Source organism: Anolis carolinensis, chromosome 4 (genome assembly GCF_035594765.1).
Source record: "Anolis carolinensis isolate JA03-04 chromosome 4, rAnoCar3.1.pri, whole genome shotgun sequence".
NCBI classification, from domain to species: domain Eukaryota; kingdom Metazoa; phylum Chordata; class Lepidosauria; order Squamata; family Dactyloidae; genus Anolis; species Anolis carolinensis.
In genome coordinates, this window is record NC_085844.1 from 172199365 (window position 1) to 172225377 (window position 26013).

Genomic DNA, 26013 nt, shown 5'->3' on the forward strand with positions numbered 1-26013 from the left:
GAAAAAAAGCAGAAACTATTTGAAAGTATCTGTAATACAAGTATTGAGATAAGTCCACAAGCCTCATTTAAGTGACTGAAATGAGCAGAACGTGTAGGCCTTTATACTTCTAACTTACCATTTGTCAATTGTGAAATGTGTGTGCATGTGTGTAATGTGACAATTGCTCAGGGGAAAGGGGTGTGAAACACTGTTTTCACTAGCACTGGCTTTACGCCTAATTACTACATTTTTTTCTTCTCGAGAAGCCTTGGCACTACTCTATTGCCTGGATCCAACTGCACACATCCACTGATGGAAAAAGCCCACATCAATGAATCTAAGAGATAGTGATTCTCCCACTCGGACAGTTCCCAAGAACCCCCAATATTGATTTTGAAAGTCTTGGACCTTCCCCTCCTCCCCCCCAAATCTAAAGGTATGTCATTAAGCAAAGCCACCACACATACTGTGAATGGACTTTTAGCTATTTTCATGTTTCACAGCAGCATCCAATGAATAATTCATGAACTTTCAATTTAAACTGACTTTGTCCAGCATGTAGCAAAGTTGAGGGATACTTCAGAGCTTGCTGGAAATTCTAGAGCAGACATTCTCAAACTTTTTCAGCCGCTGAGCCCTTTTTGAAGCAAAGGTTTCTCGTGGAGCCCCAAGAAATGTTTATATATTATATTATATATTGTATATAATGCATTTATATTAAGAAATGTTTATATATTATTATAATTAAGAAATACTTATATATTGTGTATTATATTTTATATATATTAGTAAAGGAAACAATAGTTCTTTCCACCCAAAGATTTTTTACTTGACTCCAGGTATACATGCATGTTCGAAATATATAAAAGACAAATATTCACTGATAAATAGCATTTACAAGGCTTGCTAAACAAGCTGGTTTTAACTTTGTGGAGTGCAGTTGAAGCGTTTATTGAGGGACTCCACGCTACCCTCCTCTTCCTGTTCCAAGGATGTGCCTGGCATCAGGGCCGCCCTTTGCTCACAAGTGCAGTTTGGGGAGGAGCCCGAGCTCGGAATCTGTGGTAGAGAAAATGGGCACAGAGGCTGGCAGGTGAGTGGCTGAGGAGAGGCTCTGTGGCCACCATGTTGTTCCGCCACTGTCTCTCTTACTGTGACCATGTGGGCTGCATGCTTACCTGCCTTGCTAGCCATTTCCCCTCCCCCTTTAAACAGGTGGCAGCTGCAGAGAGTGTGTGCAAACAAACCTGTTTAAATGGGAGAGGGCTAGGGCTAGCGAGAAAGCGTGCTGGCCAAAGGAAGGAACAAATGAGCATGTGCATCAAGGAGGAGGATGAAGTGCAAACTGTGCTGTTGGTGCAGCTGTTGCTCATTTAAGGGGGGGGGCAAGGACATGCCTTTCGTTCTCTGCTACCCAGACAGGGAAAAGGGGGAAAGAGGAAGGAGGGACTTAGAAGGAGAGGATTCGGAAAGAGGAAGGAGCCACTGCCTTACACACTTGGAGGGGGAGGAGCAGGGGGGAGGAGGCAGATGAAAGTGTGGACCCCTCAATTTGCTCAGTGGAGCCATAAGGACTCTGCAGAGCACACTTTGAGAACTGCTGCTCTATAGTATCCTGGGGTTTGCGGGCAGTGTGGACAGCTTGATCAGATCTAATTCAGACTGATTTGCTGGGTAAAGGCATCATCAGTCTTTTCCTGAACTCATCAGCGTAGGGGAAGGAGATGAATTGTGCCCCTCTTGTCACCACTGCTGCTCCTAATCAGTCATTGAGTTCTATCTGATCATCATTTTCCTTCTGTCCTGGTCATGAGTCCTGCGCCTAAACTACTTATGAATAAATATAACTGAAGCAAATGGAAAACACAGAAGTAAAACATGTGGCAAAACACAGACTCTGGGACTCTAGTTCTACATAATCATTTTTCTTTTAAAATAAGTATGCTTTATCATCATGCCGCTCACTACCTTGCTGTATGCATATTTCTCTCATGCCTGGCTGTCTGGTACTGAGCTGGAGAGCAGCCACTCAGCCTATCACATACACTGAGAAAGGGAAGCTAAGGTATCAGTTTAGGACTAAGCTTCTTAGGAGGCAGGCTACAGAGTTCATTGTTATAAAGAATCTACCACCAGAACTTGTCATCCCTAATATCATCCCACAATAGTGCAATGGCATACTTTGGCATTGCCGTGCTGAAGCTGAAAAAAATGAGTGGTGTGCTATTTTGAAAAGTTATCACTTGGCTATGTAGAGTAAAGAACTTGTATGCTTGCTGCCAGACAGCATTGTTCAAGATCTCTGGAAATGTATAGTTTACTTAAGAGTTCAAATGGATTCCAAGAATGATTTTAGGATTATAGCCTTAATCCAAAGGGCAGATTTGCTTGAGCCAAAGATACAAATAATGCCCCAACATTATTTTGGTATCTGTAATAGAAAATACCCATACTGGTAAATAAAAATACAGTAATTGTCATACCCTGTGAAGACCCTCACTGTTTACCCCTAGTTAAGCCCTTTTTAGTTAGAGGGATTAATATTTTATGTACAGTTTCTGTGGGGTCAGTCTAGACAGCCTCTTTGCATTTGAAGCCTTAGTCACCCTGCCCCTTTAAGAATCCCCTCAGGGACAGAGCCTCAGGCAAGGCACTTCTGGTTCTTGGAAGAATCAGCCTTTTTGTGACTGGAAGGTGAAGAGAGAGGAAGGCCAGAAGGTCTACAAAATAGCACGTCCAATTGGAGCTGTATTCAAGTCCCGTCAGAGTTAAGACAGTTGAACACCATACAAGAAAGAGACAATAAGAAGAAATAAAGATTCAAGAGTCTCAGTTTGGTCTCAAAGACTTCACCTCTCCTCATAAAGACTTTGTAGTGAGACTCAGGAGAGAAAGTCTAAAATTCTTGTCAGTAAATAAATTCTTGTTTGATTCAACTATATAGTTTCTGATCTGTTCCCTGCACAGTCAATTCATCTTCCAAACAGTTAAGATAGTGTGGGGCAGAGCAGTAATAAACTATTAGCAATTCTTTTCATGACAGACAAGCCCCGCTCTCTAAGAGTGGTGCTGCTCAATCACCTTGTTTTCTGTTTGTAAACAATATCTGATAAGTATCTGATATCTGGTGACATTTTCTAAAACTAAGGCATGTGTATGAGTTGGCATATTGATACAGTATCAGTATCAACAATTAATGTTGCAAATAATCTGAAAAAGGAAAATACTGCATTTTCTGATAGTAAGAATTGTTACCTCCTTTTCCTCCTCCACCTCCAAAATATTTTTGAGAGTACAGTATTCCAACAACATAACAAGCTAAAGCAACAAATGTATTGCATTTATGTTGGTAGTGTAAATCGTCACTAGTAGAAAAGATGTTTCATTGTGAAGTGCTCTAATTCATCTTAGACCTTTGGATCCTTTTTATTCAAGTTTATTTGGGTTTCATGTTCTTAAACTCTAAGCAGATTAAGACCTTCACTGAAAATCTGAAAAAGGAATGGGAGAATCCATATATCTGCAGATCTTTCATTTGCCGGCAGATGGTGCTATGGCCCTTCTTGAACAAAAGCCTCTACAGGTTCTGTTTTGTGTTGGAAAGAAATGGATGGGTTCTTGAGATAAGTTAGGAAAATTCAGGAAATATTTCTTTATGCTTGAAGACACCTGTGTTCATTGAAAAGCCTCTCTGGAAAGATGCCTCATCTAAAGAATGTCAGAAGGTGAATGAAAGACCCCAAGGAGTTTTTTCTATTAGACTTCTTAAATTAAGTTATCATAATCTAAGCCCAATTAGGGGGTGTTTAATAGATGCTCCCACCACATACAGAATCCTATTTTACATTGTTCAGGAAGGTCGCCAGAGAGGATTTTTAGGGGAAGGGGGCAAGAGGGAAGAAGACATTTTTCTTCTTCGAGTTTCCTCAAATTATCTTAGGATCGAAGCCAATGGGTGTTTTGATTCACATTTGATTAGAATGTATAAAACAGCATGGGGCAATAATGTAGCTCCATTAATGAACAATGCAAGAAAATTGAGACATGTTTTTGAATACTTATGGGAGAATCCTTGCAGAGAAATATTTTAACAGTCCTGCCAAAACTGTACGTTGCCTAAGATGTCTGTAAATTTATTTTGCTTTCACGTATTGATTACTGTCTTTGCTATATCACATTTCTTATTAGAAAAAAAAAACCCTTCCTTTTTCCAAAAGAATCCTCATTTACCCTTTTTCACTCAATGGTCTGCCTATCTGTTTATTTTCCTTATCTCATATTCCCAGTTGTTCCATCTCTTAAAAAGAATCAGGAAGGCAATCAATCCTCAGTTTTTCTCCTGATATTTCCTGCCTCCATCCTTCTCAAAGGTGTTTTCCTATTTCATGAAGGGAACACGTATCTGGGTATCCAAATTAGAAATTCTTCCTGGCTGGAAGGAAGGTATAAAAAACCCTCTAGTGGGAATGGGAAAGATAAACAAACTCGTCTTGCTTAAGCCTCTATTACCTTACAGCAGAGCTTTCTAAACTGTGTGTCATGACACGTTAGTATGTCGGCTGTAATGTGTAGGCATGTCACATGAATGTAATGAGAAATCTCTTAGTCTGTGTGAAATAAGGAATACATCAAATATTTTAAAAATATATAATTGAAATATTTTAATGACATATGTTGTATCCCCACACATTTTATTACAATTTATGTATGTGTTGGTATCTCTTATAAGGGGTTGGTTTAACCTCCAGCTTGCAATTAAAACTGACTTACTATATTGCAAAATGATCCATGTCTAAAACATTTGTCACTAACATGAAATATTTGTAAAGTTCTACCTTACAATCTCCTCCTCACACCAACAATCTAATCTATCTAAATCTAAATCTAAATCTAATATAATCTAATCTAATCTAAATCCATAATAAAAACGAAACCCCATATGTGTGTATGTGGCACGGATGCCTGCTCACACAGACAGCCTCCGGCCTCCACAAACAGGCTATAGTTCCCAGGCTTAAGAATCTAGCAAGTCACTCTTTTCCACTGACATTAGGGTTACAGCGAGCGCCATGAACATGCAGCCCAGCCCCTGCCAATGTCCTTCCCAAACACTACAGCCCACCACCCAAGGAATGCTTTGGTTTGGGGACCATTTCATCCTAGATTTTGCTTTTTCTTCCACCACAGGCAGGCATCCCAGGGTTCTCCATTGCTGTTGAATTTGCATGGCCCCGCCCCTGCCCTTTCCTTTCCAATCTCTCTGCATAACAAACACAGCAGAACTGAGCTGCAACTAAACTTACTGGAGGAGTTTACTGATTGATTGCACATGGTGGAAGTTGTAGTTCACCCTGCATCAAGTCACAGCACTGTCACTCCTACTGGGGAATATAGAGGAGTTGTAGTTCACCTACACTCAGAATGCTATTAACCCAAATAACGATGGCTCTCGGCCAAACTTTCCATGCAGACCCGATATGCCCAGATTTGACTACTAATGGGTTTGGAGTAGTAGGTACTGGGATTTATAGTTCACCTGCAATGAATGAGCATCACACTTGGCACACAGAGCCCCCATAACCAATACAATATATTGGACAAGTTTGGGAAAAAGGGAGTTATAGTTCACCTGCAGCCAGATAAACACTGGCCCCCACCGACAATGCACTAGGACCACACTTCACACAGAGAAGCCTCTTGACCTACTGAACATACTGCAGGTATTTGTGGGAAGGGGCCTTGATTTTGGGAGTTGTAGTTCACCTCCATCCAAAGACCACTGAACCCAGCCAATGACGAATCTAGACCAAACTTGGCACACAGACTGAATATTGCCTGCTGTGGATACTGATAGATATTTCGGGGCAATTGCCCTGGGAATCTGGAAGTTGCAGTAGTTCACCCCCATCTAGAGAGTACTGCACCACACCTGGTACACACACCCAAATGGCCAACTTATAATACTGGCAGGGTTTGGGGAGGATTCAGCCACAATTCTGGGAATTGTAGTTCACCCACTCCAAACAGAATACATAACATTAAAAGACAAATAATACCATTCTCAAATGACCCGGGCATCGCCGGATTCCCAAGCTGGTCTACAATAAAGAAACACAGCTGGGCTTTGCAACTTATTTTAGACTTTGCAATGGTGTTCCCATCCAACATATTTTTGGTTGCACTGTAATGGAACTCTTTAGTAGGACACTAGAGGAGCTCTCTGACTGAGGATTCGAAATGTTCCTCCCTGAAATGCATATCCCAGTATTCCTTAGGATGGAATCATAATAATTAATGGGGAACCATACTGCTACAATTGTATATAGACAGTCCCCAAGTTACAAACATCCAACTTAGAAATGATTTATAGTTAAGAATGGGGTGAGACAATAGGAAGTGAGAGAAATCTATCCTCAGGAAGGGAAAATCACCCTTGAAAGAGTTATCATGGGGAAAAGGTGTCTCAACTGAAGCTTGGTCACCAATACTTGTTTCCACAACAAGCCAAATTTTTCAAAATCTAATTATCACAAGAACAGAAAGTGGGGTTAAATCTTCTGAACAGAGACATAGACAGCAGAACAAACCCCACAGGGGTGTTGACCCTTCCCTATGCTCTACAAAACTAATCTATGCAATTGCCTGGGGTTACAACTTAAAAATGTACCTGTTCCAACTTACAAACAAATTCAACTTGAGAACAAACCTACAGAACCTATCTTGTTTCTAACTTGGGGATTGCCCATAGAGTAAAAGGGCTCAGAACTAAAGTTCTGGTTGGCTGTGTCTTTACACACATCTGTGGTGCATCCACATTTTCAAGCCACCTTATTTTTCATGTTTTGATAAGCCCAGTGTCTTTTGTACTGGATCTCCAATGGAAGAAGAAAGAAATGTAAAATACCACAGGCAAATTTAGACAGCTTAATACTGTTTCTTCTCCTAGACTGATAATCTGAAAAGTAAAACAAAACAAAACACTGCTCTTACCTTTTATCCTTGTGGTTTGGCAGTACAATTCTTCCAACTCTCCCCATTTTCTCCATAGCATCCTGTTTAAAGATCAACGGAAGCAAAAGTGGCCTGTTAGAGTTTAACATTCTTGGTAAAGAACAAGATGTTTCAGAAATTGAACTGAACACTGCTGCTGAGCTTTGTTTTAGGTTAGAAACTATAGTGTTTGAAATATAGTTTGCAAAAAAAATGAGATATATTCCTTATCAGATGGCAAAGAGAAGATAATAGCGTCATTATAATTCTATTCTGAATGTTATTAGGTTCCTTTTATTGGCGTATTTTAATCTAATGATTTTATCTTATATTGCTGCTATAGTTCCCCCCCCCCCCCCACCACATTTGAAGTTGACTGAATTGCATTGGTGGTTGTTTGATATTATTACTGTTGTATAAACCTTTGTTTTAACTTCTGTTTGATCATCTTCTTGTGTTTTAAACTGTGTATATTGTTAATGTATTTGCGCTGTTACTTTTGTAACATTGTGAGCCGCTCCGAGTCCCCACGGGGAGATGGTGGAGGGGTATAAATAAAGTTTTTTATTATTATTATTATTAGCACAGACTATGCAGTAGGCCAAACACCCAAAAATGAATTCAGGAGATTATAAAAAAAACATACATAGTATAAACCAACTTCAGAAAATTAGCATTCAATCACACATGTATGCATGTACACAATGACAGACAGGACATGGATTAGACTGGAAAACATCTGCAGTTTTAGAAATCTGTTGGTGCTACCAAGTGACGGGCATTAGTGAGTCCAACTGAAAGCAATATGATTTGATCTAGCTTTGACTACTTCAGCTTTTTCCTGTGATGTCCAGAAACATCTACTTCATAAGCTGAGAAATATACGTATAAGTATATCTAAGTTTTTACATGTGGGCTATCCTTGTATAAATATCTATGTGGATGACAGGTAGATGACACAGTACAGCCTATAATGAGGATAGCTGGAATAGTTAACTGAAATAATAGGTGAACCACAATGCTTAAAATATATGATTCAATAAGATCAATATTTCTTGCCAGGAAATACATGTGTGTGCTGGTGAGTCATACACAGCCATGTGAAAATAATCACTTTTGCATTCTTGTTCTGAAAAGTGGAGGGCAGATGGTTGTCTGAGGTGTCAGAACCTCCATGGCCTTCATCTGGCCATGGGCTTAGCACAGAGACATCAGGGATAAGGTTAGCAAGTATGGTATTTTCCCTCTCTCCACATGTAACACATATGTAGAGAAAAGGAAGGCTCTTAATCACAACTAAAGTTAGTTTTAGTGGTCGATTATAAACATTTCCTGCCTTCCTTGTAGACATCTGTATGTATATGGTGGCTTAAATCAGGATCAAATGACATACTATCCATACTGTGAGGCCTCTGTGTATTAAGGCATATCTAAACTGACCACTAAAGTCAGTTCTAAACCAGTATTAAAGAAAGTGGTTTTGATAGGGTGATGATTATATAGGAAATCCTGGAACCAGTTTGAGAGCTGGTTGGTGATTATACAAACCATAGAGTATTGATGCGTATTAAGGGAGTTCTTCCTATGACTCTTCTGGCCATTTGTTGTCTAGTCACTGCAGTTTGAAGCTAATTTCAAACTTCATTAAAGGGTTGGTGTAGATGTGGATCAAGCTATCAATGCTTACGTGCTTGACACTGTTATCATTATTTATCTGAAATATTTCTGGTAGTGAAAATTCATGTTAAAAAGTTACAGATGTGCCTCAGAACTCCAGATTGAGCTCTTTTTGTTTTGTTTTGAATTCTTTAAATTATTTCCAAAGTGTACACGTTATAACATTATATAAAGCCATCAATTAACAATAGTAATTTTACACCTTCTAATAATAGTAAAATATATATCTTATTTGAAAGAAAACTCCCTACACCATAGAATTTTACAATATTTTGTCCTATCAAAGCTCTTAACAAGCAATGTATATTTATTAATACATATGTGTGTGTAAAATTTACACAAAGTATACAAAGGTGAACTCATTGTACAACATTGATCATAATCTTGCTTTTCTTTCTGTCAATGTATTTTTAATCACTCAATGCCATTACGGACCAGTCGTTTTACCTATATATTCTGTGAAAAGCTTCCAATTATTTTGAAAACCTTGTATTGTTTTATTTCTAAGGAGACAAGTCAATTTATCAAATTCTGTAAAGTTTAGGAGCTCGATCAACCATTCACTTACAGACGGAATAATACTGTCTTTCCGGTGTCTGGCATTATTATTATATCATCATCATTATTTATACCCCACCTTTCTCCCCATGGGGACTCAAGGCAGCTAACAACTCACACTAGACAAGTTTAAAAAGAGCAATAAAAAGTTACACAAACCAATTAAATAGCAACAGTGTGGTAAAAACACTAAAATTACCTTTAAAAGTCATACCCCCCAATCCCACCCAACCTCCCCAGAGCCTGCCCTTTCCCCTTCCCCAAATTCCTGTTGGCAGAAAAGGGTCTATGACCCGCTTGGCATAAATGATTCAGGCAGCTGTTATAGCATTTTGAAAGAAAATCATATTTTCTTATTGATGATACCATTTGCCAGTCCCAACAAAAATATCTCTGGTAAAAACAGTATATTCTGTTGCAAAATTATTTGGATTGTTTCTTTAACAGCTGTCCAATATGCATGGGCTTTATTACAGGTCCACTACATGTGGAAAAATGTCCCTTCTTTTGGCTTACATTTCCAACATTTATTATCCATTCTTTTGTTTTTATTCACCTTGGAAAGTTTCACTGGAGTGATGTGCTACCTGTGAAACATTTTATAAAAGTTTTTTTCCAGTTTATTTGCCTTTGTACATTTAAGGCCTTTGTTCCACATTCTTTCCCATATGTTGATATTTATTTCATGACCCAAATCTTTAGCCCAATCTACCAAACAGACTTTTACGTGTTCTTCAATTGTCTCATATTTCAATAAAAACTGATAAATACTCCCAATATGCTTATTTTTTCTGGCCATAATATATTTTCCAATTTGGTCGTTTCTTTTTCAAAGCCATGTTGAAGATTTTGTTTAAATTTGTTTAATTTACTCATAAGTGAACCATCCAACATTTAACCCTTCTTTCTTCAATTCTTCTCTTGTTTTTAGCACAGGTTGATTATTTATGAATGTGAGTATTGTCTTGTATCTCATCCACTCTTCTTTATCTTCTTTCCTTATTTTGAATGATGAACTTGTTTTTTTTCTTTGTTGCCCTTAAGTCGTGAAATTGTTCATAATCTGCTAACTACTAGTTTACTACAACTACTGAGCCCTTTTGAAGCCCCACAAATATCTCCAGAGTCCCTAGAATCTCAATTAGAAAATGCCCAAAAGTTCACCCATAAAATACCAACCCCCATCAAGCTACTATTAAAACAACTATTTCTGGTGTATATACTGATCAACCTGTTTGGATTCTGACATAGTACAAAGCCAGTTTGTATCACAGTTAAAAACAAGAAACAACGAACAAAACATAAAATCCTCAAAATGACAAATAATTATGACAAATTATTGCACATATAAAACATTTTGTTCCAGTGTAACAGAATTCTGAAGTTTATTAGTAAAATGATATTGGTGAACTATGATCCACTAAAAATTAGTAAAAGAGGGGAGCGGAAAGATGATGGAGAATATATAGGAGAAAGGATATGAAAAGGCAAAGGAACCTATTCAAAGTCTATAGTCAAACTTGTCAATTGTCTCTCAACTTCCAAAAGGATAGATTATAGGAAGTAACAAAATCTAAGCACATTCCAGCGATGAATTGTGTGCTTAAATCATTCATGTTCTGTGGTAACAGATGCTCTGAAAAATGTTTGTCTGCAAATGTTGTGAGATTTCTTTCTTTTCCTTTTGAACAAACTGAAAAGTCTACAGTTGACAGATGTATGAGTATATAATAAGATTGTCAAAGCACTCTTACTTCCTCAATATATTGTGGAAGTCATTGTGGAAAACCCATGGAAGACTAGATTCAAAGTTGTTTGTTTATTTTAACTAGTCTAAAATAAACAAAGAAAGGTGTTATTCCTCAAGAACTCTTGAATATATGCAAAGAGGGTTTTTTTTGGGGAGGGGGACTGAAGATTGGTTGCTAGATTTTAAACTGGTATAGCACTTTTCTGTATTTTGTCTTGACATTGTTCATTTGTACATTCCATGTAAGTCCCCTCTCTGCAGGCTGAATGTTGCTGTTAGCACGATATATACAAAATTGTTTCTCTTGTGGTCAGTGATGTTACAGGTACTTTCAACAACTACATATAAGATCCAGAAACCCATCTTTTAAGCCATTACTTCTGTGGGTCCTGGCCCCAAATGGGATCCTCTTAGCTCAATGTTGGGGTCCAAAATCCGGCAACAGTAAATGTTTTCTGAACATCACCTAGTGGCTGTTTCAGACATTATAGGAATCTGTTTTGCTGTATTTACATTAACTCTGCAGATGGTGCTTCAGCTGTACTTCATAAAAAAATCAATCTGTTTAGCATGCTTTGCAAAAGCTGATTTGTTACAAGTAAATGTCTGATTTTTTAATACCTTTTATAGATACCTACCTACATATCTGTGGCCATGTAAAAATTTATTGGGCAAAACAGGGTCATGAACGGAAAAGTTTAGAAAGTCCCATTCAGAACTGTCAGAAACACAATGATCTCCAATTGTTATTCCCACTTAGAGAATTAGTAACTCAATGAATTTTGCTTGAATGTTAACCTGCAAAGTACTCATTGATTCAGTGGGCCTGCTGTAGTTGAAACTAAGAACTTGGTTTAGACCAATTGCACAACTAAAACTTTTCCTGAGGAGGAGGGAGGAAATCACACTTTGCAAGTGATATTATATTGTGCTTTGGTGTCCCGGGAAGTTGTTGTGTGACCTTCAGAAAAGAAGTATTTTCTTATAAAAATCTGGTGAACAGAAAGAAAAACTAATAGTTATATGTTTGTTGCATGACAAGCCAATCATCTGGGAAGGCGTTAAGTGTCCTAGTAAAGGGAGAAATCTACTCTGAGAAGAGAACGACAGCTGGCAATTCCCCTGAGCTTTTTTGTCTTTCCTGTCCGGGTCACAGGTAGTGTACAGACAGAACATTCTCTGCTTGGCTTAGACACTCTTTATTCCTTTGGACGCTAGCCAGTCTTTCAGATAAATATATACTCACACAACTGTTACTTAAAAGCAGTTATTCACTTAGCTTGAAAGCTTTCTTCTTGCTTGCTCCCCTTGGTTTTTTGGAAAGAAGAAAACACCCACCCACACAAACAATAAAAAGATTAAATGGCTTTCTTTCAGGGAAGGAGAAGAGAAAGAGAGAAAGGCAGTACTCGCCACTCATCTGGTGTTATTTTTTGTAGGCTATTTAATCACAGGTTCTGTGCTAGAATTGGCTGAAAAGTCTGGGAAAACCTCACACACCCTCCACCAGACATTGAGTTCAAGGGACATTACCCATGTTACCTATAATTACAGAGCACATAAAAGGTGAAAAGCACTTCTCCCATCATTATTTCATTAATCCGTAATTAATTCTAATAACCTGGTGGAAAGAGAAGGCAATTATGGTTCTCCATTCACACAAGGGAAACTGAGGCACCATTTATGCCTGCAAATGTTTTATCAGTTTCTTTTTGCCTAAAGTGTAGCTGGAGAAGTCACTTAGCAAGTCCTATAGTTCTCCCAACAGTGAGTAATGAAGATGGTTTCCAACAGCATGTAGGTAATTCCAGGCTTAAATCACTGGGTTTGTTGTCCACGCAATACACAAATTAGGGTTAGAGCTGTAGACAGGGTCTCAGTACACTCTAGGACAGTGGTTCTTAACCTGTGGGTCCCCAGATGTTTTGGCCTTCAACTCCCAGAAATCCTATCAACTGGTAAATTGGCTAGGATTTCTGGGAGTTGTAGGACAAAAACCTGGGGACCCACAGGTTGTGAACCACTGCTCTAGGGTCTTAGCAACTCATCAGAGGGAATCTACCATATTTCATTGCATAATAGTCAGCATTACATAATAGCCACACTCCCATATTTTGGGTCCTAGTTTAGGTATTTTCAAATTCCTCACATAATAATCACATCTTTGATTTATTGGTAGGTAACCTCTCTGCTGTAAATGTCCATCTGTCCATCCACCCATCGAAACACCTGCCCACTTCACTTACTCACCCACCCACTCACCTCCCCCCCACACTCACTCACACATCTACCCATTCACCCATCCAAAGACCCACCCACTCACTTTGCTCACTCCGCCATCCGCTTGCCCACCCACCCATCCAACCAACCAAAAACCCACCCACCCACTTTATTCATTTGCCCATCCATTCACCTGCCCAAAGACCCATTCACCCACACATGCATACTTCAAGTGGCATTTCTGGAAGAGGGTGGGCAGCATATGGTTGGGCATCTGAGTGAGTGCGTGGGTGGGCGAGTGGTTGAGAATTACCCACCCTCCTACCCACTCACCATCCCGTGGGTAGCAGATGGATGGGCATCTGCGTGAGTGACACTGACACTGATACTGAAAGTGATAGTCATCATGATTAGCAGTTCTGAAGGCTTATCCCTCTTGATTTAAAATGTAGCAGAGTGCGATATGATGGTTTAAGTGTTGGACAGGACTCTGGAGACCAGCTATGGAAACCCACTGGGTGAACTTTGGCAAGTCACCATTTCTCAGTCTTAGAGAGAGGCACTGGCAAACTCCCTCTGAACAAACCTTGCAAAAATAAAAAAACATAATAGATTCCACTTGGTGTTGTAATAAATCAGAAATGACTTGAAGGCAAACAACATCATAACATAGATAAAGGAAATGTTCTTTAGGGATAGTGACTCCCTGTTCAGAACAGCATTTCCAAAGAAATCAATTAAAAGAATGAGCAATTGATTTTTGATAGTAGAGTAAGGGCTAGCTCACAGAAGAGATGGCTGGTTTGTCACATGCTAAATTCAAACACGATCATTTAGTCATCAGCCTTGTTTGAAACAGCTTTTAATAAAGTAATGAAAGTACAATGAATTTGCTTTGAAATGAAAGAAAATCTTTTGTAACATTACTTGTTTTGTACATTTATTTTCTCCTTTCCTGTAAATGTTGTGCTAAAAATAAAGTCCCAAATGTTCATGTTTGATCATATTTTATCATGATTTCTAAAGGCTAGGCAAAATGCAAGAGAAGCAATTTTCAGACAAAAATAGAGCCACTGCGCAATAAATAAAAGGATGCATTCATAGTTTCTAGCCTTTGTTATAATGTCAAAGCTGAGACAGACACAAGCCAGTAAACAATCCAGTAAGCAGCTAGAGAGACTATCAGAACTGGAATAGTTGATTCTCTATATAGACAGGTAAAATTGGGTCCAGCAGACTTCCTTTTGAAATGATTAAGATAAAAGAAAAAGCAACATGTTATTTTGCTAACAAGAGTGAAGTGTAGAAGTAGTGATTTCTACTTGAACTTGCTAGAGGTGATCAGAGTTGTATATATATAATAGACATTATAGTTATTTAATTTGAGTTGTATAAATAATTGTATATATAATTAGGGCATTTCCCTAATGTCTAATTTGACCCAAAGTGAATAAGGACTTGGAATTCATATTATCAAGTAGGAAGACCTATTTCAGCTCAAATAGGTTTAACTGGTGAGAAACTTGAGTTAAAATATAGCAAAATGCTACAGTATTTTTTCAGTTGGAGAAGGGATTCCCTGGAAATTGTATTCAAATTGCTAAGCAAACTATCAGTTTGAGCATTATGCTCCCATTCCTTTTGCCTGCTCCTAGAATGAATTAACATATCGGCAACTGTGTGGTACAGGCCCATCAAATAAGTTTTGTTCACCAGCATTTCCCCAGGTTGGCTTTGTTGATCAAGTATATTCCTGGTCACTCTTTTGGATATGTATAATAAAACTAATGTTTTAAAAATGAGGTTTACATTGCACAATCTAAGGGCGAATCTACACTGTCCGGTAAATCCACAGCCAATCCAGAGCAAAAAATGTTCTGGATTATTATTATTATTATTATTATTATTATATTAATTTATACCCTGTTTTTTCTCTCCGCAAGGAGATTCAAAGTGGCTTACATTAAAAGCATTTCAATAAAATTTAAAATCTACAAATATACACTAAAACAGTATTAAATATAAGTTGTATTTAAAAATCCACAGTTAAAATCCATAAAAAAATATTGAAAGCTAAAAACTATAGCACCCCTTGACTTGATCTTTAAAAGCCTGACCAAATAAAAAGGTTTTAGCCTGGCTGTGGTGACCCCATTCAGCACAGGCTGGGTCCCTATTCCCTGATCTGCCTTCCAACTGACCAGGAACACATCTGTCTTGTCTGGATGAAGTTTCAACTTGTTTTCCCTCATCCAGTCTATGACAGACCCTGGTTTAGGGTCAGGACAGCTTTCATTACTTTCGGGGGGAAAGGAGTAGTAGAGTTGGGTGTCATCTGCATATAGGTGGATGGATTGTCACCTTGCCATGGTGAGGGGGCTTGCGTATTCCAATGAACCTGAGGGCACAACCAATGGAGTCATGCACTCCCAGGAGGAGCCACAGGGGAGGATCCAGACCAAGTACAATCGGAAGACCCTAAGACTTCAATGGCGGAGGATAACATGGTGCATGTTACAACGGCTGTGAAGGCGGAAGAAGGCTGCAACAGACTGAGAAGCTACTCTCATTGTGTTAATCACACCACTGCTGGGACCTCACTCTGTGAAGACTGTGTGTTAACCGGTCATGCACCGACCTCCACACATTAAAAAAAAATCACGCACAGGCGTCTTCCAAGAAAATAAAAACAAACCAACAGGAAAGCCTTCCAAACATGGCAGAGAGACACCAACTGTGCTGCCAAGAAAAAGATCTATGCCAGTGCAAAAGCTGAGGTCCAAAGAAGGACCAGAGAACTTAAGAACATCTGGTGGACAAAGAAGGCTGAAGAAATCCAACACTTTGCAGGTACCCATAATGCTCAGGGATTTTTCAAAGCCACAAAGATCATTTATGGACCAAGAAACCATGGCATACAGCCTCTATGCTCAACAGATGGAACCAAACTTCTGAAGGACAAAACATCAATTGCACTACGTTGGAAAGAGCACTACCAGAACCTGCTGAATCGCAGCTCCAATGTGGCCGAAGAGGACCTCTCACAAATCCTGCAACAACAAACCAGGGATGAGCTTGCAGCACTGCCTAGTTTGGAAGAAGTCAGCAATGCCATCAGCCAATAACAACAACAACAAAAAAAACAACAACAAAGCCAGCGGACCTGATGGGATCCCTGCTGAAATCTTCAAAGAGAGTGGACCTGAGCTGATACAACAACTCCATCAGCTCATTGAAAAGGTGTGGGTGACCGAGAAAATCCCAGCAGACTTCAAGGATGCCACCATTATCACCCTTTTCAAGAAAGGGGACAGAACACACTGCGGGAACTATCGCGGTATCTCCCTTCTAACCTCCGCCGGGAAAATCCTCGCAAGAATCCTTGCAAACCGCCTTCTCCCCGTCTCAGAAGACACCCTAACAGAATCCCAGAATGGCTTCTGCCCCTCCAGAGGAACAGTGGACATGATCTTCACTGCACAACAGCTCCAAGAAAAATGCAGGGAACAAAATCAACCTCTGTACATGGCATTCATTGACCTTGCAAAGGCATTTGACACAGTGAATCACAGCGTTCTCTGGACCATCCTCCAAAAAATTGGGTGCCCTGACAAATTTGTGAACATCCTGCTGCTCCTCCATGATGACATGATGGCAACAGTCTTGGACAGCAATGGCTCCCAAAGTGACCCATTTAAGGTGGGATCAGGTGTCAAGCAGGGATGTGTTATTGCCCCTACCTTATTTTCCATCTTCATTGCTATGATACTTCACCTTGTTGGTGGGAAGCTTCCCACTGGAGTGGAAATCATGTATCAGACAGATGGCAAGCTATTTAGCCTCAGCTGACTGAAAGCCAAAACCAAGGTCACCACAACATCTATTATAGAACTCCAATATGCTGATGACAACGTAGTCTATGCGCATTCAGAAGAAGACCTACAAGCCACTCTAAACACCTTCGCAGAAGCATACGAGAAGCTCGGCCTCTCACTGAACATCGAGAAAACCAAAGTGCTCTTCCAACAGGCACCAGCTAGCCCCTCTGCAAAGCCAGGAATAAAGCTTAATGGTATAACACTCGAAAATGTCGACCATTTCCACTACCTTGGCAGCCACCTCTCCACAAAAGCCAACATTGACACTGAAATACAACACCACCTGAGCTCTGCGAGTGCAGCATTCTTCCGAATGAAGCAGAGAATGTTTGATGATCGGGACATCCGTAGAGATACTAAGGTGCTCGTTTATAAAGCCATTGTCCTCCCAACCCTGCTCTACGCCTGCGAAATGTGGACAGTCTACAGACGTCACACTCAACTCCTGGGGTGTTTCCATCAGCGCTGCCTCAGAAAAATCCTGCAAATCTCTTGGGAAGACAGGCAGATAAATGCCAGTGTGCTGGAAGAAGCAAAGAGCACCAGCATTGAAGTGATGCTCCTATGACATCAACTCCGCTGGACTGGCCACGTTGTCCGAATGCCTGCTCACCGTCTCCCAAAGCAGCTACTCTACTCCCAACTCAAGAAAGGGAAACGTAATGTTGGTGGGCAGGAAAAGAGATTTAAAGATGGGCTTAAAGCCAACCTTAAAAAAACTGTGGCATAGACACTGAGAACTGGGAAGCCCTGACCCTTGAGCACTCTAATTGGAGTTCAGCTATGTCCAGCAGTGCTGCGGAGTTCGAAGAGGCACGAATGGAGGGCTTAAGGGAGAAATGTGCCAAGAGGAAGGCTCGTCAAGCCAACCCTGACCGGGACCGCCTTCCACCTGAAAACTGATGTCCTCACTGTGGGAGAACATGCAGATCAAGAATAGGTCTCTCCAGCCATCTACGGATCCATCCCCAAGACAACAGAAACAGAGGACCATCATCCTCGAACTACGAGGAATGGCTGCAGTAAGTAAGCATATAGGTGTTGCACCTCAAGGCAGCGCAAGCACTCGAAAACCAGACCGGAGCCAATATAACACACAAGCCATTTATTGAAGCAGGAAATATATATATATATATATATATATATATATATATATATATATGTGTGTGTGTGTGTGTGTGTGTGTGTGTGTGTGTGTGTACACACACACACACACACACACACACACGCATTTAAGGTGGAAAGTCAGAGTAAGAAATAGTCCTTAATATATAGTCAATTGCAGTCCACAAAGAGTCCAGCAATGCCCAAATTGTAATCCACAAGTGAAGCTCGACAGCTTCCTTTGAGAAAATCAAAGTCTGTCCATGAAACAGTAGCAGGAACAAATAGTTGTAAATCCACTTGAAAAGTCCCGTAGGAGGATCAAGGAAGCAAGATAAACAAAGCAGAGTCAAACTCGATTCAGGAACAAGGAAGATGTGGTAGCAAGGCAAGGTCTGCTTGGGAGTCGCGTCTCGGCGCGGCTTGCCTGGAACTGGGAACTTGGCACGGATTCAGGAGGTAAGGCAAGGAGCTGGAAACTGGAACGTCTTCTGAGGAAAGGCAAAGTTGACACCACAACAAGAATACAGTGAGGGGCACTTTTAAGGAATCCCAACCCTGTAAAATTAAGGAGTACAGGACCCACAAAAACTTCCCATGGGAAAGTTAGCCATCCGACTTGTGAGCTAATCTTCGACTCCGTCTCACTCCCTCTTTCCTGCTTCTATCTTTTGTAACAAATTCCTTCTGATTAAAAGTCTCATCTTCACCTAGGTCAACCCCATCTGGTGTGGGTAACGATGAAGAAACTTTGGAATGTTTGCCAATTAGTGGTTCTTTTGAAACCACCATATCAGGCATCTGCAAGGCCATGGGGCCTCGGCCTGGGGCAGAATTGTCTGCAAAATCCGCAGCCTCATCAGTTTCCAACTCCATCTCTTGATGGAATACAGGCCATGATCTACAACAATAGGTGGCATGGTACTCCAAAAGTTCAGATGACCTCTCCCAGTGGTTTTATGCATATGTTAAATAGCATGGGGGACAAAACAGAATCCCAAGGAACCCCCCAGAACAATGACCAGGAGTATAAAATATAAATTGTAGTGGTGTCTGTCTGTCAGTGGAATCCCCATCTCTATTACAGTGTACCATAATAGAGAGGCAATCTCTCCACAGCACATTTTAGACTTGTTGGAGAAGATTAAAGGAGCAGTCAATGGCACGGTAAGAGCAGAGGTCACATTCATAATGTTGAATAAAACCCTGTTTTTTAAAAAATTCAAAACAATTTTCACATTTGAAAAGTTGAATTAGTACCCTCCCATATTGTTCTGATGGGTCGAATTTGAATTTCACATTCAACAAAAAAATAAACAAGAAAAATCCTGAGTCTTAAAGTAGTACATAGAGAAAGGAGAAACCGAGCTTATCTGCTATCTTCCCCATCCTCCAAAGTTTTCATGGATATGCCAAAATCCTTAACTCTGAATTCAACCACTTCAATGTCCAAATAAAAGCATATTGTCCCACTTGCACTGCGTTTCATGTTTCACAGAAGGAATTCAGCCCTAGCACAGACTAAAAATGTCCAGAAAGCCTCCACTAACAGGCTTTGTGACACCCCATGGCTCCTGTTCTCTAGCTTTCCACACTCCCCCACCCCTCAAAGGGGGAGAAATATCACATTGCCACATGCTATTTGCACTGAAAGGGACAGGGAGGAAATGGGCATAGAGAGGGAGGGAATGGATTATTAAGGTTCACTGCAGGACAAAGAAGCACATGAAAAGCTTCTAATGTGTCAACAGTCACTCTAGGGGCAGTCCCGTGTAAACAGAGCCATAGTTAGACTTGGCAGCTGGAGAAAATCAAAAGGGGAGAAGGGTCACTGCAACTGAAGTAGGAGTTTTCTGGCATTCCTGCCATGTTAGTCATTTAATTCAGGCGGCCAAATTTAGAAGTAGAATGAGCCACAGTGATTGTCATCCTACCAGCCTTCAGTTAGAAAGCCTGTTTTGTGGTAACTCTCTTGCTAATATTAGGCAGCTGCTTATTCTGCTTCTTGCTTTTCAAAGGCCTCCCCCTCAATATCCTAAGATGAAGAAATAATTAAGCAATTGTATTTAGTGGGCGACTAACAATTTTGTACAGACTGAATCAGGTCAGGTGCCAGTCTGAATGCCCAGTGGTGGGTAGTTTGGCTTACATGGGCAATGGAAGGGGCCCAACAGCTTAATTCTGCTTTCATCTCCCAAGTTTTTCTGGCACCAAGCACAATGATTTATTGCACACTGGTTTCTGACTCAGCAGTGCTGGATTTTGCGTAGTGGAAGGGAACAGGTGCCTTTGAATGGGTTTGTGACTCAGGATAGGGATGGTGTCAACAGTCTCTGGCAAGGGACTATGCAGAGATGTATAACACTCCTAGCATAAATACTACCTCTCTAACATGGAAAGAAGAAGAAGAAAGAAAAAAAAAGAAATTGCTCACACAACCAGCCTAAATCCTCATCCCATCAATGTTGGGTAGAGTTCTCACCTTCTCTTTCCCATCAACCAAAAGCGATTTAAAATAGCGGTATCATTTACAGTGGGCCCTCAGTATCCACTGGGATTTAGCTCCACGATTCTCCATAGATTCCAAATCTACGGATGCTCAAATCCCATTATAATGGCATGGCAAAATGTGTCCTTAGCATACTGCTAAGTGAACAGCAAAATCAAAGTTTGTTGTTTTTTTGTTTTGTTTTGGGTTTTTTGGCTGAATATTTGGTTGAATACATGGGTGTAGACCAGCAGAAACAGTAGATCTCCTTCTTCTTCTTCTTCTTCTTCTTCTTCTTCTTCTTCTTCTTCTTCTTCTTCTTCTTCTTCTTTATTCATTCAATCATTTCCGATTGTGACCTCATGAACCAGTCCATGCCAGAGCTCCCTGTCGGCTGTCGCTGCCCCCAATTCCTTCAAGGTCAAGCCAGTCACCTCAAGGATACCATCCATCCATCCATCCATCTCGCCCTTGGTCAGCCTCTCTTCCTTTTTCCTTCCATTTTCCCCATGATCTTTTCCAAGCTTTCCTGTCTTATGATGTGGCCAAAATACTTCATCTTTGCCTCTAATAACCTTCCTTCCAGTGAGCAGCCGGGCATTATTTCCTGGAGGATGGACTGGTTGGAGCTTCTTGCGGTCCAAGGCACAAAAAGAAAGTAAATTAAGGCATCTCCCCCAACTTTTGGGATTGAAAAGATAGCCACCTATTCACTGTAGGTAAGGTAAAGGTTTTTCCCTGACATTAAGTCTAGTTGTGTAGATTGACAAAAATGTTGCTCATACCATATGATAGGGCATCTATAATAGGAAATAATAAAGTGAAGACCATAGAGTGGACTGCAGTTGGCAACTGGTAGAAAATGTGTTAGAATAGGCTGGAAATATACCACCCTCTGTGGACTGGAAGGGGAATCACTTACAATTGTTCTGTCATTCATAATTGCTACAGTCTTTTGAAAACTGTAAATATCAGATTTGGAGGTGGTGGGGAGGGGGGTCTCCAGATCGTAATGAATGGAGCAATTTTTTAAATTCACAACAAAATCAGAACATTAAAGTTATTTAGTCTGGGGTGAAAACTCCCACAGCACTGTGTACTTTTTAAATGCAGCTTCTTCAATACAAAATTGTTTATTGTGTGTTACCAATGAGCATTTCTATAGTTAAAAGCAACCAGGGGGAAGGGTGCATCATGAAAACCATGTCACAAAAATGAAGGAACTCTTATCTTCATATTTTTAACTGGTACTCATCACCAGTAGCTATTTCCAATATTTAACAGATCACCACAACTACAGTGCACATCACATGTAGTTTGATTATATGGTAAAGATTGGCTGAGTCACATTTCTGTAAGTTGAATTATTCATGCTATGTCTTGCCCACTTTCTACTTTTTTTCCATTTCCAAGACTTCTTTGGACTATCTCACAAAACACAGGAAGAATTTCTATTAGAGGGATTAGCTGAAATTTTCATTTTCATGTGCGGGTTTTTAGGTTCCATGTTCATTAAACAGAAAGCCTTTGTATTATGAACACATGGAACAGCCTTTAGAATGGGAACTGGCATGATGTATGTCAAACACCATCACATTCTGTCAGCACAGGGGATTTGTACTTGTGAAGTTGCAGAGTTGGAAGTCCTTCCACATTTTGTGCTACATCACTTTTTATTCTTCAAAATACAGGCCAAACAGCTTGTATTGTTCTACTCTATTTACAGCTAAGTTGTTTTAGAGCAAAATATCTGTTATCTGATGTTTATATGACCCATATGGTCCCTCTTTAGGTCTTGGCAACAGTGGAGATTCAAGCAAAGAATACCTCAAACTTGGCAATTAATTGTTCTGACGACATTTCAATCTTACACATTTTTTGGTGTCTCTCTTTACTATGTTATGCTATCTGCTGTTTTAATTTTCAGGATTTCTCTTTCCTGAAATCAAATATCTTAGGGCTTGTATCTATGAAATTTAGTTACTTTATCTAAGTGGATCTTGGATTTACTCTAATCTCTTGAGTTGGTATCTCTGAAAATTTCTTAATATCTGTATTTATATAGCTGAAAATAAGATAAGTTCTCTGAGTGGCTCACGAACCAATACCAGGATGGCATATTTGACCTCAATCATTTCAGTCCACAGTCTCCCAAAAGATCAACCCTGCTCTCTTCATTGGCCTTACAGCTTTTCCAGATCTCCTTTCTGGAGGATAACCTACTCTTTCCTCTATCTGGTCAATCTCTCTCTCTCTATCTATCTCTCCCTCCCCCTCTCTCAATCTCAATCTCAATTCCCCCCCCCCTCTTTCTCTTTCTCTCTCTCTTTTGTAGGGCAAACAGGATTTGTATATGAATTGCAAAGATCTAGATATACACGTGAAAGAGAATGGGGAAAAGAATGTTGTTTTAGAATTATAAGTGGCAGAAAACCATTCATAAGTCAAGGATGCACCATAGAGAAAAGGGATTTTTGCTTTTGTTTCTAGAAAGTTGCCACAATCTGTAAGAGTTTACTGTACTCTGCATCGATGTGTAATAAATGAAGTGGTGTTTCATAAGTGTTGGATCTCAGGTCACAATAGAATTAGATTGAATCTTTCTTATGCCATCAAGTTTTGTACCTATTGAACTCCTTGTATTTCCAAATCATCAGAACATTCATGCTACTCCCATCCATTACTGTTTCTGAAGTATATTTTCCAAGGTTACATTGAAGTGTGACAACTCCTTCCATTTGTGTCAACACATTTTAAAAAAAGAACTTGTATAAGAGATGGCTCAGAGGCAACATTAACCCACACAAGGCTGACAACTATAGTTTGATTTACCTATCTGTGCAGGAGAAGATCTATCATGCAACTAAAGCAAAGGAGAGAGACACTCCATAAGGATACACACAAACCCAACCTGCATTATTTTTTTTTATAATTCTTCCTCTGTAGGAACAGGTATACAAGTTGATTCTTAGTGGATCACTCATCATATATATTCATATATGTGTGTTTTCTTGGAAAGAAGAGGCACATTGTCATGCCTCTTCCACATGAGATATCTTACTAGCTTTCTGCACTGAAAAAAAATCAGTATCCATTAACGTTTACCTAATTACCCTTTTGTTTTGTGCTTTGCAGATGTTAGAAAGCTGAACAGTTCTTTAATTAACTTATTTTGAAAGATGTTCAGAAGAGCTGCTTTTCAGCATGTGTATAAAAACAAACAAAATGCTTCCCCCACTAATATTTTGCAGCCTCCTCTGAGGCCACATGAAGCAGATGATCAACATTACGCCTATAAACATTTAAAGCTGAGTACTCGAAACAATATCATGTCTACAAGAAACCGTGGGAGGGAAGGATCATGGAACAGATGCCAACACATTCTTAGACTTCTTACAGGCAATCCTGGGATTGTGGGAAGATTCAGTTTAAAGATGGTATCTAATTGTTTTTGCAATTAGGCTGGGAACATTGTTCCGTTGTGAAAGTGGGAGGAAGATGACATGAGGATCAAAAGTAGAGAGAGAGTCAAGTGAAGATGAAAAAGACATCTTCACGTGGATTTCTGACAATGACTGTACTTTGAATTTTATGGAAAGCTACCTGATCAAACGTGCAGGCTGATACTGTGTCTCAATGATTTCTTGCCATGGTCATTGTATACATTCCGCTTTCATCATCTTGAGTTCAAACTTTTCTTCACCATCTGGCAATTGGGCGGTTTTTTAAAAAAATGTATTTACTTTATGACCTACAGCTAGAGCACTGTTTACATATTAGATGCTGGATGGGGTTTTCTCAATTCTTTCCATATGTTCATTTACCCTCTCATAAAAATGTTTTCAATCAAGCCAGTTCACATGCATATGTGATGCTCTGTCAAATCCCTAAGCACAGACCACAACAGAGCTCTTTTGAGCATCCAGCTGGGATTTTATCATGAGAACCATTTCAGAGGCCACCATGCCTTGTTATTATTGCCATTTAAACACAAAACGATACCGTTGTATTTCCTAATTTTTTGCCTAACAGGATGGTCTAATCATTCATTATCTTCCCAGTAAAAACTGGAAGATGGTTGTAAATCTGTCTGTTTCTCCATCATTTATTGTCTTCCCCAAGATCAAGATTTCAAATTCCTATTATTGTTGTTGTTGTTGTTTCCTTGACATGATTGTCTAAGTGATGTCAAAGCATCTCTTAGATTATACAAAAGTCTAACTTGTGCCTAAGGAATTATTTCAATTTCAAAACATAAGATATGCATTTGGTCATAAAAGCACAGACTTCTGTTTTCTGTTGTTGTTTGAAATATCGAAGTAAGCAAATATTTTAATAGGGGCAAAACTCAAAGGAAAATTATTGTGTGCAAGTTTTCGAATGACAAAAACTACAGAGGAGATATTTTTCTAAACATGTATTGTTGGCAGTCCAGCTATCTATACTCTCTTGTTTTCTTTATCTATTCTGATCTCTATCACAGGAGGAAGTTTACTTAGATTACCTAAGCATTATTTTCCTCTTGGGAAAATGTGTCTCACCAACTAAAAAGGAAGGAGGATCTATAGAAACAACTTTCTTTCTTATTATGAATATAGTTATTTAAAAATAAAAAGAACTTCAAAGAGCTATATGAATAATGCATGCCTCCAACTGAGGTCTTTCTTCAACCTCTGTTTGAAAATATGAGAAAGGAGGTAATTTTAAATCTCCTTGCTTCTACTTTAAGAAATATTTGAACAATTTGAGGCAAAAAACCCCATCTGTAATCTCTCAAGTCACAGAATAACCTTGCCTAGAAATCATCCTTATATGTGTATAAATGCTACATTTTCTACTTCTGTGTCATTGATCTGGTCTAGTTCACTTACCATGACTGCTCATCACATACATTCATACATACATATCTGCTAACAGAAGAAGTCATAAGTCTGCCTACATTAAGTCAATCCATAGGACAACAGAAATCCTTGTGCAGGTGCTGCTTTGGGAACTGGAATGCATTTTGAGCATTCCAGAGATTATAGAGTGGAACTTAGCCATTTGAGGAAATATAATGTATTCAGCCTCCCTGTGGAGAATTGCTTTTCCAGGATGTGACCTTTCCCAAAGCTGTCCCACATGAGGCAATAAATCATGGCCTATAGCTCTCAGAATTTACTAGCAGGAAATATGCATCTTTAATTTTTGTAACCTCTGCATGTATGGGTATCTCTTTACATTTTACAGTGACTTTCTGAATTTTAATAGTGTTTATTTTGCAAACGAGAGTATATTACATTGTGCAATCATATAGGATGGAAGATCCTAAAACCCTGTAGTCTAGATGTTTTTCTCAATCAGTCTTGAAATATTTTTGACATATC

At 39.5% G+C, this 26013-nt stretch overlaps 1 protein-coding gene across 9 annotated transcripts in view; it reads right to left on the bottom strand.

The window, feature by feature from the left end:
• Nucleotides 1-26013, bottom strand: part of fggy (FGGY carbohydrate kinase domain containing) — a 229471-nt gene that overhangs the window by 6073 nt on the left and 197385 nt on the right. For all 9 annotated transcript variants that reach the window (XR_010005402.1, XM_062978262.1, XM_016993203.2 and 6 more), the window contains one exon: nucleotides 6973-7034. Coding sequence is in view for 8 of the 9 variants with exons in the window: in XM_062978262.1 (XP_062834332.1) it covers nucleotides 6973-7034 (62 nt within the window). In the remaining variant the exon portion in view is untranslated. The remainder of the gene's footprint in view (nucleotides 1-6972; nucleotides 7035-26013) is intronic.